Source organism: Octopus bimaculoides, chromosome 29 (assembly GCF_046866305.1).
Source record: "Octopus bimaculoides isolate indiv1 chromosome 29, ASM4686630v1, whole genome shotgun sequence".
Taxonomy (NCBI): Eukaryota; Metazoa; Mollusca; class Cephalopoda; order Octopoda; family Octopodidae; genus Octopus; species Octopus bimaculoides.
The window spans coordinates 5,925,283-5,940,282 of record NC_142956.1 but is presented as its reverse complement, the minus strand read 5'-3'; the positions used below and the strand labels follow the sequence as shown (position 1 = coordinate 5,940,282).

General features: G+C 35.1%; 1 protein-coding gene across 2 annotated transcripts in view; it reads left to right on the top strand.

Annotated features, from left to right (window-relative positions):
* Positions 1-15,000, top strand: part of LOC106869292 (uncharacterized) — a 247,362-nt gene that overhangs the window by 145,204 nt on the left and 87,158 nt on the right. For both annotated transcript variants that reach the window (XR_016238965.1, XM_089345317.1), the window contains exons 45-47: positions 7,860-7,931; positions 9,592-9,663; positions 12,710-12,781. Coding sequence is in view for 1 of the 2 variants with exons in the window: in XM_089345317.1 (XP_089201443.1) it covers positions 7,860-7,931; positions 9,592-9,663; positions 12,710-12,781 (216 nt within the window). In the remaining variant the exon portion in view is untranslated. The remainder of the gene's footprint in view (positions 1-7,859; positions 7,932-9,591; positions 9,664-12,709; positions 12,782-15,000) is intronic.

The window sequence follows — 15,000 nt, the reverse complement described above, 5'->3', positions numbered from 1 at the left end:
GTTGACATTGATGCCACCATAGAAACCATCAAGCAAAAGGTATGTGCTAAAGCTGCCCGCATAGCAAGGTATGAAAAGCGTGTTAAATTCTTCCGAGATAATAACATGTTCAAAAATAACCCCAAAAATTTCTACAGGAAGATAGGGAAAACACCAGTAACAATAAAGTCTGTCCCATCAAAAGAAGAAGTGCAAGAATTTTGGAATAAAATCTGGGCAGAAGATAAAACACACAATGAAAAGGCCCCTTGGATTGATAGAATAGCTACAGACCTAGACTCCTTAGAGGAGCAAAAGTGGGAGGGGGTCAGGGTAGAAGATATAAGATCTGCTCTCAGGAGGTCAAGCAAATGGAAGTCTCCAGGAAAGGATAAAATTCCTAACTTCTGGTTGAATGCCTTCCCAGAAAGCCATGAACTGCTAACAAAACTTTACAACGATGTTTTGCAAAATCCTAGTTTGATGCCCTCTTGGCTAGTTAATGGTTTAACATTCCTGCTTCCAAAAAATGAGGAAACAAACGAACCAAAAAATTATCGCCCCATAACCTGCTTAACAACAATGTATAAGACGCTAACATCTGTCCTAACCGAGTACACCTATAGTTTTTTAATAGAAAGTAGCATATTCCCTAATGAGCAAAAGGGTTGTAAACGTGGATCTTATGGTTGTAAAGATCAGCTACTCATCAATAAGATGATCTTAGAAGATTGTCACAAGCGACACAAAAACTTGTCAATAGCCTGGATAGACTATAAAAAGGCCTTTGATAGCCTACCACATAGCTGGATTAGGAAATGTCTGGAAATGTATAAAATAGCTCCTACTGTGCGAAACTTTTTATCTGTAAGTATGAGATCATGGAGAACCACACTGATGTTGAACAATGACAATGAATCTCTAAATGCTGGAGATGTAAGAATTTCATGTGGCATTTTCCAGGGTGACTCACTATCACCACTCCTCTTCTGTCTAGCCCTAATACCGCTCTCAAAATTGCTCAATGATGCACAGTATGGTTATAAAATATTTGATAAAAATATAAATCATCTCATTTACATGGATGATTTAAAGCTCTTTGCAAAAAATGACCAACAACTCAAAGGCTTACTAGCGATTGTTAAACAATTCAGTGATGACATCAGGATGCAATTTGGCCTTGATAAATGTGCAAAAGCTATCTTTATCAAAGGAAAAATGACAAATACATCTAATGTGAACCTTGACCAGCAAAATGTCATAAAAGAGTTAGAACCAGCGGAGAGCTACAAATACCTAGGGGTAATTGAAGGGGACAATATCAAGCACTCAGTGATGAGGGAAAGGATCAGAAGAGAATGTTATCGCAGGGTGAGAGCAATACTGAAGACAGAGCTGAACGCGAGAAACAGGATCGAAGCGATCAATGCTCTAGCCATACCAGTCGTGACTTACAGTTTCAACATCGTTAACTGGTCAATTACTGAAATATGTAATGTTGACAGAAAAATACGAAAACTGTTGACAATGCATAGAATGCACCACCCTAAGGCAGATATAGAACGTCTTTATCTGCCAAGAAAAGAGGGAGGTCGAGGACTACTACAGCTGGCATTATCAATGAAGGTAGCCACAATTGGCCTAGACACCTATATGAAAAACTCTGAGGACTGGATGCTAAAACTTGTCTTAAAATATGAAAGCAAGAAAGCATCTTACTCAGTAACAAAACAGGCAAAGGAATATCTAAGTGAATTCCAATTGCAACAAATTCAAGAATTAGACGAACTAGAAACACCTACAGAAAAAGCTAAGCGCTTGAAAACCCGTGCTAAAATTGCTGCCTTAGCTATTATGACTGAAAAATGGCATGGAAAACCTCTCAATGGCAAATACCCAAAGAGAGCGAATAATGCAGATATTGACAAAGCCCTAACCCACCAATGGTTAATGGCCTCTGGATTGAAATCAGAAACAGAGGGGTTTATCATAGCAGCCCAAGATCAATGCCTACCTACAAAGAACTACCAGGCCAACATATTAAAGAACGGCAGCTCCCCATTATGTCGTATATGCCAACAACAAAATGAGACCATCGATCATGTTGTCTCCATGTGCAGTCTGCTTGCGCCTACAGAGTATCTCAACAGGCATGATAGAGCTGCACAATATATTCACTGGGTAATATGCAAAAACCTGGACTTGCCCCATGATAAAAACTGGTGGGAACACAAACCACCCCCAGTACTTGAAAATGATCACATTGCACTCCTCTGGAACTTCACCATTCAAACTGACAGAAAGATAGACGCAAATAGGCCAGACATCATACTGAAAGACTTCAGACAAAAATCATGCCTCCTCATTGATATGACTGTCCCAATTGATATAAACGTATCTGTCAAGACCTACCAAAAACTGAGCAAATATAAAGATCTTGAAATAGAAATTAGCAAAATGTGGAATCTGAAGACGAAAACAATACCTATTGTCATAGGTGCCCTGGGAATGACAGCGAAACGGGCTGATTACTACCTAGCTCAGATACCAGGAAACCCCAAAATGGCTGAAGTCCAAAAGATAGTGCTCATGGGAACTGCCCATATCCTACGTAAAATACTGTCTATGTGATCTCAAATTTTAAAGCAAACATAATTTTCTTATGGTTTCTTAAACATTCACTTGAACAAAACTGTACAAATCCAAATATATGGTACCCTAGGCATAACACCTACATGAACTTCTAACTTGTTGTCTCTTGAGGTCTCTGGGTGAGACTTGGATCCAACTTGTACAAATGCAAAACAAAAGTCAAACATAAAATAATAATAATAATAATAATAAAAATAATAACCATAATAATAATAATAATAATAATAATAATAATAATAATAATAATAATAATAATAATGACGATGATGATAATGATAATAATAGTAATAATAATAATAATAATAATAATAATAATAATAATAATAATAATAATAATAATAATAATAATAATAACAATAATAATAATAATAATTGCCCGGATGCAGTATCAGGCAGTGATTCTCATGGCTTCTGATCTTAATTGATTGGAAGTGTTATCATGTACGTTGTTTTGTCTTGGTATAAAAGATGGGCTACTGCAAATATTCTGCTTAATACCACAGATTTGCTTGTCAGTTGTTTGACCTTAACCAGTTGAGCATGTCCCTTGGTGGCTGACGATATGTGCATCTCCGATCATGAGCAGAAGTAGTGGAAGAGCATCATAGCCATGTGTTGAGAGGAATTCTTTGAGGTTTGAATAATTCACCTTTGGAAACATGGGTGTTTTACTCAACATCCTTAAACAAACCTTATCAAGAGACCTTTTGAGCGGGATGGGCTACTCAACCTGAAGAAAATTCTAACTGGGTCCCATATGCGAGGTCATGTGCTGTTTATCCTGATATGAGATCAGGATGTAGCGCACATATGGTTGTGATGCATGTGCCTGGTGTACCCTTATCAGATGGGTAGTCATGATGGGTATATTGGGCTTCGTATATTTTACCCCAGTGTCACTTTGATGGCATGCACTGCTATCACATTCAATAATAATAATAATAATAATAATAATAATAATAATAATAATAATAATATTAATTAAATACTGGGCGTATTTATCGATATGTCTAAAACTAAATGCAAAAGAAATAGACAGAAAAATCCCAGCAATGGTTGAGAAGCTCAGGACTCAAAGCAGAGACTAAAGGATTTTTAATTGCTGCACAAGACCAAAGCCTCCCCACCAGAAATTACCAAAAACATATAATGAAAAGAAATATAACAAGTAACTGTAGAATATGTGGAGATGGACAAGAAACAATAAATCATATTATCTCTGGCTGCCTAGTCCTGGCTAAGAAGGAATATATTCACAGACACGACAGATCTGGGACCTATATACACTGGAATCTATGCCAACACTATGGAATAACAACAGAAAAAAGATGGTATAAACACACGCCAGAAAAGGTCAGAGAAAACGAGAAAGCAACCATACTCTGGGATATGCAAATACACACAGATAGAGAAATTAAGGCAAATAGACCTGATATAGTTGTCAAAGTTCATGAAGAAAAAATGCTTTCTAATTGATGTATCAATACCAGCAGATGACCACGTTTCCCTAAAAGAAATGGAAAAACTTTCAAAATACAAATACCTGGAAATAGAGGTAACTCGAATGTGGAATCTAAAAATAGAAACAAATCCTATCAGAGTAGGTGCCTTAGGTATAATAAAAAAATATTCAGACAAATACATAGCAAAAACACCAGGACTTACAAATATATATAACATACAGAAAATTGCACTACTGGGCACTGCACACATCCTACGCAAAACACTTTCAATACAGTAACCATAAGAGCATCACAGCAAACAGCACATACCCAAGGCACACAGAGCTGCGCTCGGTAGTGAAGTGAAGGCACGTTATAAAAATAAATCTACTGAACAATAATAATAATAATAATTTCCCGGATGCAGTATCAGGCAGTGGTTCTCATGGCTTCTGATCTTAATTGATTGGAAGTGTTATCATGTACATTGTTTTGTCTTGGTATAAAAGATGGGCTACAGCAAATATTCTGCTTAATACCACAGATTTGCTTGTCGGTTGTTTGACCTTAGCCAGTTGAGCATGTCCCTTGCTGGCTGATGATATATGCATCTCTGATCATGAGCAGAAGTAGTTGGGGAACATTATAGCCATGCGTTTAGAGGAATTCTTTGCGGTTTGAACAATTCACCTTTGGAAACATGAATGTTTTGCTCAACATCCTTAAACAAACCTTATTCAGAGACCTTTTGAGCGGGATGGGCTACTCAACCTGAAGAAAATTCTAACTGGGCCCGACCTGCGAGGTCATGTGCTATTTATCTTGATATGAGATCACTATGTCAGGCACATATGGTTGTGATGCATGTGCCTGGTGCACCCTTATCAGACGGGTACTCATGATGGGTATAATGGACTTCGTATATTTTACCCCAGTGTCACTTTGATGATATGCACTGCTCTCTCACTCAATAATAATAATAATAATAATAATAATAATAATAATAATAATAATAATATGGAAATAACAGTCAGCCACCTTCTATATATGGATGACCTAAAATTATATGCAAAAACGACAAAGACCTAGAAACACTACTACAGACAGGACACGGCTTTACCAAGGAAATAGAAATGAAATTCGGATTAGAAAAATGTGCCAAAGCAACCCTGAAAAGAGGAAAGTTAGTTAAAAGTAGCAATATAACACTAGATAAAGCCAATGAAATAAGAGAACTAGACGAAAGCCAACCATATAAGTATTTAGGAGTCAATGAACTAGATAGGATACAACACACACAAATGAAAGAAAAAATAAAGAAAGAGTACTATAGACGAGTTAGATCAATACTAAAAACAGAGCTCAATGCTAAAAACAAGATAATGGGTATCAACACTTTAGCTGTCCCAGTTATAAGCTACAGCTACAACATCCTTAACTGGACACTAAACGAACTATGTAAAATAGACAGGAAAACAAAAAAAATAATGACAGGATATAGGATGCACCACCCAAAATCTGACATAGAAAGACTATATATACAACGCACAGAAGGTTGCAGGGGTCTTATACAGCTAGAAAACTATTATAAAATAACCACCATAGGACTGCAAAAATACCTACTCCAGAAGCAAGGGAAACTAATACAAATAGCCACAAAACACGAGCAAAACAAAAATCTGTTTTCAGTATTTAAGGAAGCTGACAAATCCAAACAAGAAATTAATCTCCCTAACAAATACGAAGAAGAAGAAGAAGAAGAAGAAGAAGAAGAAGAAGAAGAAGAAGAAGAAGAAGAAGAAGAAGAAGAAGAAGAAGAAGAAGAAGAAGAAGAAACAACAAAAACTATAAAACAAATGAAATCTAAACTAAAACTAGAACAGCAACGGACCATGATAAAACGATGGCAAGAAAAGCCCCTACATGGTAAATACTGGGCTAAACTAAATGCGAAAGAAATAGACAGAGAAAAATCCCAGCAACGGCTGAAAAGCTCAGGACTCAAAGAAGAGACTGAAGGATTTTTCATTGCTGCACAAGACCAGAGCCTCCCCACCAGAAATTACCAAAAACACATAATGAAAAGAAATATAACAAGTAACTGTAGAATATGTGGAGATCGACAAGAAACAATAAATCATATTATCTCTGGCTGCCCAGTCCTGGCTAAGAAGGAATATATTCACAGACACGACAGAGCTGGGACCTATATACACTGGAAGCTATGCCAACACTATGGAATAACAACAGAAAAAAGATGGTATAAACACACGCCAGAAAAGGTCACAGAAAACGAGAAAGCAACCATACTCTGGGATATGCCAATACATACAGATAGAGAAATTAAGGCAAATAGACCAGATATAGTTGTCAAAGATCATGAAGAAAAAAATGCTTTCTAATTGATGTATCAATACCAGCAGATGACAACGTTTGTCTAAAAGAAATGGAAAAACTTTCAAAATACAAAGACCTGGAAATAGAGATAACTCTAATGTGGAATCTAAAAACAGAAACAGTTCCTATCATAGTAGGTGCCTCAGGTATAATAAGAAAATATTCAGACAAATACATAACAAAAATACCAGGACTTACAAATATATATAACATGCAGAAAATTGCACTACTGGGTACTGCACACATTCTACGCAAAACACTTTCAATACAGTAAACATAAGAGCACCACAACAAACCACAGCACATACCCAAGGCGCACAGAGCTGCGCTCGGTAGTGAAGTGAAAGCACGTTATAAAAATAAAACTACTGAACAATAATAATAATAATAATAATAATAATAATAATAATAATAATAATAAGAAGAAGAAGAAGAAGAAGAAGAAGAAGAAGAAGAAGAAGAAGGAGAGGAAGAAGAAGAAGAAGAAGAAGAAGAAGAAGAAGAAGAAGAAGAAGAAGAAGAAGAAGAAGAAGAAGAAGAAGAAGAAGAAGAATACCATTTTACTATTGCCTGCCTTTGACGCTTGTTCATATTTCTCCGTCTCCCCGTTATCACCTAGATAATCACTACATCCATTTTCCCCCTTATCTCTTTCCTCCTAGTCATTCTTCAGTTCTTCTGCTTCTTTACCTTCTTCTTCAAACGCTTATGGAAGAACTACGTCAGTCACATCATTCTTTATCCTATTGATCATTATTACCATCACCTTCATCTTCGTTTTCTTCTTTTTCTTTTTTCTTCTTTCCCTTCTTTTCTTCTTTTCTTCATCTTCTTCTCCGTGTTCTTTTTCTCATTCGTCTGCTTCCATTCTACCGTTTATTCTACTCCTATATATTGTTGTTGCTTTGTGTTGATGTTGTTCTTCTTCAACTTCTCCGTGTTTTGCTTCTTTTTCTTTTCCTTCTTTTCTTTCAACCTTTCTTTTTACTCCGATGTATTTTCCTTCTTTAATTCGCCACCCTTTCCTCATTTTCCTTTCATTTATTTTAATTTTTCTGCCTAATTACTGTCAGCTTATCCTTTGTCTTCTGCCATTCCAGTTTTCTCTTTTAGCTTCATTTAGATCATATCGGTTTTTATGTTTAGAATTGCCGTTCTCTCCCGACCTGTTAACACTTTACTTCTTGTTGCTATGGGTCCTGTTCTTCTCTGCTTCTTTTTTTCTTTTTCCTCTTACTTCACGTTTTTCTTCCAAATTTTAAACTTATTTCAGTAAGTCATCTCAAATTTCTTTTACATCACGTTTTTCCTAATTTCTTTTTTTTAATTTTTTCTTTTATTCATCAAGTTCTACTTAGCTCATTTTTATTTATTTATTTTTTTTGACAGCAATTTGGGTGGTAATCAGATCAAGGAAATCAGAGCAGAAACCTTCCGAAATCTTTCCAGTTTAACAACTCTGTAAGTTGAGTTAGATTTGCTTATACTTTTGTATTAACGATATATTTCTATTTATGCAATATCTGCCCATACTTCATTTAATCTCCCTCACGCGACCTTACCTCTTCTGTCACTCTTTCTCCCAGGTATGTGCTATTGAGAATGTGACAATAGAATGCATGCAGGTATGTATATATGTATATATATATATATATATATATATATATATATATATATATTTATGCATGTATATGTATGTATATGTATATATGTGTATGGATGAGTGTACGCGAGTGTTTCAGCTTGTGGGTAATTCGGGCGATATATTAGGTATGGTGTTTACCTTTCGATCATCACTTATTACTTCTAGCCTCAATCACCTCCACCACCCCCTTCTACTTGTCTATAACGAAAAAAGACAGCTGCAAGAAAAGCAGTGTAGTAGTAGCGCTACTTGTAGTGCTGCTGCATGTGGTGGATACCAGCGGTGAGAAGGAATTTGACCACCGATCACGAATTTGTCAATGATTCTGTCCTTTGTGATATCGATTGCGGGCTAAAGAGAGTTTGAGTGAATATGAGTGTATATGTGTGTGTGTTTGTGTATATGTGTGTGTATGTGTGTATGTGTGTGTGTGTGTGTGATTGCGTTTGTATATGTTCATTTGTGTATGTGCCAATACAAGTTCCGCTCTTATATGTATGTGTGAGTGCTTGAGAATATATGCGAATGCGTGTTCAATCCTGTATTTAACTCTTCAACTTTGTCTCAGTTATAGACCAGCTTCGATTGCCGACAATGACAATAACTCATAATATACATTTTCCTTATATTCTCTTCTTTCAAGCTTTCTCTGTTCTCGTTCTCATTTTTCATTTTTTGTTCGTTGTCCTCCCCTTTCTTTTTTTCGTCTTGATATTCGGCGTTGTCTCGGTCGTCGTCTTAACCATAACAATACTCTTCCTCTCATCAATTAATTCTCCTTTCTTTTATTTTCATCTATTTATTCTACTCTAATATCTTCTCTCTCTTCGTCATCCACATCTATTCATAATGTAACCCTTGTTTCTTATAATTTCTATTCTACATCGCCACGTATAATTCTTGCAAACCGTTTGCGGAATCTTCCTTTATATATAAACATTATAACCCAACTTGATTGAACTTGCAACACTTCTTCTTCTTTTTCTTCTTCTTCTCCTCCTCCTCCTCCTCCTCCTACTTCTTCTTCTTCTTCTTATTCTTCTTCTTCTTCTTCTTCTTCTTCTTCTTCTTCTTCTTCTTCTTCTTCTTTTTCTTCTTCTAATTCTACTTCACTTCCACCCTTTCTTCTTGTTTTTAGCTTCTACATTTGATCTCCCTTCAGCGGATTCTATTTTTCGCATTCTCATTCCTCTCCGACCTCTTAAAAATTTGTTTGCTGTTGCTGTCGTCCTTCTGTCTTTCTCTTTTCTTTTCTTTCTTTACTTTGTTCTCCTACTCTATCCCGACCTTCCCTTTAGCCTCTTTTCCGTCTTTTTATTCTACTTCCCATACTTCAGAATTTTCTGAATTTTAAACTTTTTTCAGGAAGTCTCTCAAACTCCTTTTACATCACACTTTTCCTGAATTCATTTTCTTCTTTTATTCATCAACAATCACTTGCATAAAAATTCTACTTCACTCTATTTTATTTGACAGAAATGTGGGTGGTAACGATATCAAAGAAATCAAAAGAGAAACATTACAAAATCTTTCCAGTTTAACAAAACTGTAAGTGGAACCGGTCTTGTTTATAGTATGTAATTGATATATTTCTAAACATGTAATATTTTATAATACTAAATTGTAATCTCCTTGACCCGACTTTACCTCTACTATCATTCTCTGTCCAAAGTGTGTCCTACTGAGTGTGACAACAGATGGGATAAATAAAGTGCAAGCATATATATATATGAGGAATCTCTCTCTCCCTCTCTCTCTCTCTCTCTCTCTCTCTCTCTCTCTCTCTATATATATATATATATATATATATATATATATATATATATATATATATATATATATATATATATATATATAAAATGTATATATATATATATATATATATATATATATATATATATAAAATTCTGGGGAGCACACAATTTTGTCAGTGAACATGTCGCGGTCTCAAAGCGACGAAAATATTTTGACAAATTACATTTAAATGTTGAAGTGAATCTGATGGCTTTTGTGTGTTATTTTAAATGGCTTATAAACACCTATCACGCTGCAATTGTTTTCGTTCCAGCACACGATCTCAGATCAGGTCACTTACTATGCAAGTACATCTCCGTAATATATATATATATATATATATATATATATATATATATATATATATATATATATATATATATATATATATATATATATATATATATATATATATATTTTATAATACTAAATTGTAATCTCCTTGACCCGACTTTACCTCTACTATCATTCTCTGTCCAAAGTGTGTCCTACTGAGTGTGACAACAGATGGGATAAATAAAGTGCAAGCATATATATATATGAGGAATCTCTCTCTCCCTCTCTCTCTCTCTCTCTCTCTCTCTCTCTCTCTCTCTATATATATATATATATATATATATATATATATATATATATATATATATATATAAAATGTATATATATATATATATATATATAAAATTCTGGGGAGCACACAATTTTGTCAGTGAACATGTCGCGGTCTCAAAGCGACGAAAATATTTTGACATATTACATTTAAATGTTGAAGTGAATCTGATGGCTTTTGTGTGTTATTTTAAATGGCTTATAAACACCTATCACGCTGCAATTGTTTTCGTTCCAGCACACGATCTCAGATCAGGTCACTTACTATGCAAGTACATCTCCGTAATATATATATATATATATATATATATATATATATATATATATATATATATATGAATGTGTGTACGTGCGTGTTTCAAAATGTACTTGAGACGTTATACCAAGTACGATGTTTACCTATCAATCACCCTTATTACCCCTACCCATATTTTCTTCCACCATCTCCTCAGTAGTCGTCTACAACAAAGAAAAAGCTGCAAAAGCAGCCAGCCGTATTAGTTGTAATGCCGCACTTGGTGGATACCTGCGGTGAGAGTGAATTTGATCACAGATCACAAATTTGTGATATCGATTGTGTGCGAAAGTTCCTATGAGTGAATGTGTGTGTTTGTATGCGCGTGTATGATTGTGTCTGCATAAGTTTATCTGTGCATGTGCATATACAAGTTTGCCTCTTGTATGTATGAGTATATAGCATTTACGTACGTGTGTGTCTATAATTCTCCCTGTAACTGTTTAACTGTGTCTCAGTTATAGACCAGCGCGTATTGCCAAAAATGACTCTAACTCACAATTTAATGAACACGTTATACAAAATATACTTTTACTTTATCTTGTCTTCTTTCAGCCTTTCTCTTTTCTGTTTCCCTTCCTTCATTTTCTCTTCACTGCCCTCTCCTCTTTTATATTTTCCTTCTGCGTCGTCTTCATAAAAATCTTCCTCTTTTCTATTCTTTGTTTTTTTATCTTATTTTCATCTATTTCTTGTACTATATCTATTCACATTTTGTTTTCGTCATCCACATCTATTCATAATTTATCCTTTGTTTCTTATTTCTCTTCTGCGTCGTATAATACTTGTAAATCTTTTGTAGAAACTTTTTCGTTAGATATAAACATTATCACCTCACTTGGTTGTTATTGCTGTTGTTGTTATTGTTGTTATTCTTGTTATTGTTGTTGTTGTTGTTCTTCTTCTTCTTCCTCTACTTCTCCTCCTCCTCCTCGCCCTCCTATTTATTTTTTCTTCTTTTATTCCCCTCCATTTACTTATTTCATATTTCCTTCATCTCTTTTAATTATTTTAGCTTTTTTTACTGCTGTTTCATTATCGACATCTTATTCTTCATTTTCTAGTCATCCATCTTATTTTTTGAGCTTCTTCTTTGTCTCATCTCACTTCCTACGCTTGTATTGTTCGCATTCTCGTTCCTTCCTAACCTGTAAGTCTGTTGTATGTTGTTGTTATTTTTCTTCTTCTTCGGCCCTTTCTTTTTTCTTTCCTTCTTCACTTTGATCCTCTTGTTCGCTTTCTATTCCACCACGTCCTCCCCTTCTACCTCTTTTCGAGTTATTTTTACTCCCTTTTGCAATCTCTTCCAAATTTTAAATCTTTTAATTCTTTTATCTCAAGTTTCGTTTACGTCACGTTTTTTTCTTAATTTCTTTCTTCTCTATTTTATTGACAATATCATGGTATTCATCAACACCATCATCAACAGTCCCATCATCACAGTCATCTGCATCATTTTCAGCACCCTTATCTTTATCATCATCAACATATTCATTATGATCGTAAATAGAAAGAACATCAGCTTCACTATCGTCATCAAAATCATCGTCACCAACATAGTTGTCCTCATCATCATCGTTGTCACAAACTTCATCACGTTCATCGGCAACAAAATTAACTGCATCACCACTACTATCATCCTCTTGTCCTTAGCCGCTTCTTATTTATCCACACCAACAATTTCTTCTTCCATCCTCCTCCTCCTACTCCTGATCATCAAAACCTTTTATCCTTCTTCTCCATCAAGTAACTGTTTAGCTATATTTTACATTTTATCATGAAACACTTCTATATATATTCTAATCATGTGACATTTTATTTTACACACATTTCGGTGATAATATATTGTAATAGAACTCCTCTCTACGAGTTCTTATCAACTAACATTTTATGTTCCAGATATTTGAATGAAAGTAATATTAAAGAAATTCAAGTAGGAACCTTGGATGATCTGCCCAGTTTAAAATATCTGTAAGTAGGATAAGACTTGTTGATAATATTTCACAGACAATATATAACTAGATATTCAAAATCTTCCCATTTTGTTTCGCATCCCGTCCTTCTCCCTCTTTACTTTTTCACTCATTTTCTTTGATTGTTTTTGAATGTCTGTGTATATGTATGTCTGTGAGTGGTGTAAATATATATGTGTATTGGCATGAATAACATTTTGTGTATGTACGTGAATATATATATGTGTGTGTGTGTGAGTGTGTATGTGTCTGTGTTTTTGTGCATGAGTGAATATGTAAGAGTGCATCGATTTGTGTTTCTATTTCTATTCGTATATCATTTGCTGTGTTTATCTCTAGATCAATGTGATTACCATGCATCACTCTCGTAATTGTATAACTAAAAGTACATTATTAATATTAATTTTTTATAACTTCCAGATTTTACTAAATTTCGTCCTTTTCTTTCTTCTCTTTCGTCTTGTTCTTGTTCTTCTTGTTCTTGTTCTTCCGCTTCTTCTTTTTCTACTTCTTCCTCTCATTCTTCACCTTCATCTTCTTTCCCTTGGTATTTTTTATTTCGTCATTCTTCCACTTCCGCTTTGTCTCCTTGCTCTTCGTCCTTTTCTTTCCTCCCTTTCGTCTTGTTCTTTCTCTTCTTCTTTTTCTACTTCTTCCTCTCATTCTTCACCTTCATCTTCTTTCCCTTGGTATTTTTTATTTCGTCATTCTTCCACTTCCGCTTTGTCTCCTTGCTCTTCGTCCTTTTCTTTCCTCCCTTTCGTCTTGTTCTTGTTCTTCCACTTCTTCTTTTTCTACTTCTTCCTCTCATTCTTCACCTTCATCTTCTTTCCCTTGGTATTTTTTATTTCGTCATTCTTCCACTTCCGCTTTGTCTCCTTGCTCTTCGTCCTTTTCTTTCCTCCCTTTCGTCTTGTTCTTGTTCTTCCACTTCTTCTTTTTCTACTTCTTCCTCTCATTCTTCACCTTCATCTTCTTTCCCTTGGTATTTTTTATTTCGTCATTCTTCCACTTCCGCTTTGTCTCCTTGCTCTTCGTCCGTTTCTTTCCTCCCTTTCGTCTTGTTCTTGTTCTTTCTCTTCTTCTTTTTCTACTTCTTCCTCTCATTCTTCAGCTTCATCTTCTTTCCCTTGGTATTTTTTATTTCGTCATTCTTCCACTTCCGCTTTGTCTCCTTGCTCTTCGTCCTTTTCTTTCCTCCCTTTCGTCTTGTTCTTGTTCTTTCTCTTCTTCTTTTTCTACTTCTTCCTCTCATTCTTCACCTTCATCTTCTTTCCCTTGGTATTTTTTATTTCGTCATTCTTCCACTTCCGCTTTGTCTCCTTGCTCTTCGTCCTTTTCTTTCCTCCCTTTCGTGTTGTTCTTGTTCTTTCTCTTCTTCTTTTTCTACTTCTTCCTCTCATTCTTCACCTTCATCTTCTTTCCCTTGGTATTTTTTATTTCGTCATTCTTCCACTTCCGCTTTGTCTCCTTGCTCTTCGTCCTTTTCTTTCCTCCCTTTCGTCTTGTTCTTGTTCTTTCTCTTCTTCTTTTTCTACTTCTTCCTCTCATTCTTCACCTTCATCTTCTTTCCCTTGGTATTTTTTATTTCGTCATTCTTCCACTTCCGCTTTGTCTCCTTGCTCTTCGTCCTTTTCTTTCCTCCCTTTCGTGTTGTTCTTGTTCTTTCTCTTCTTCTTTTTCTACTTCTTCCTCTCATTCTTCACCTTCATCTTCTTTCCCTTGGTATTTTTTATTTCGTCATTCTTCCACTTCCGCTTTGTCTCCTTGCTCTTCGTCCTTTTCTTTCCTCCCTTTCGTCTTGTTCTTGTTCTTTCTCCACTTCTTTTTCTACTTCTTCCTCTCATTCTTCACTTTCATCTTCTTTCCCTTGATATTTTTTTTATTTCCCCATTCTTCCACATCCGTTTTGTTTCCTTGCTCTTCGTTTTCTTCTTTTTTGTCCTCTTCTCTTCGTCCTCTTCTCTTCGTCCTCTTTTCATTCTATTTCTTCTTTTCTTCCTCTTCTTATTTTTCTCTTGTCTCGTTTTTGTTATTTAAGTTCCTGTTGTTGTTCTTTTATTTCTGGCTTCTTCTTCTTCTTCTTCTTCTTCTTCTTCTTCTTCTTCTTCTTCTTCTTCTTCTTCTTCTCCTCCACCTTCTGCTTCTTTTTTCTTCTTCTTCTTCTTCTTCTTCTTCTTCTTCTTCTTCTTCTTCTTCTTCTTCGTCTTCTTCTTA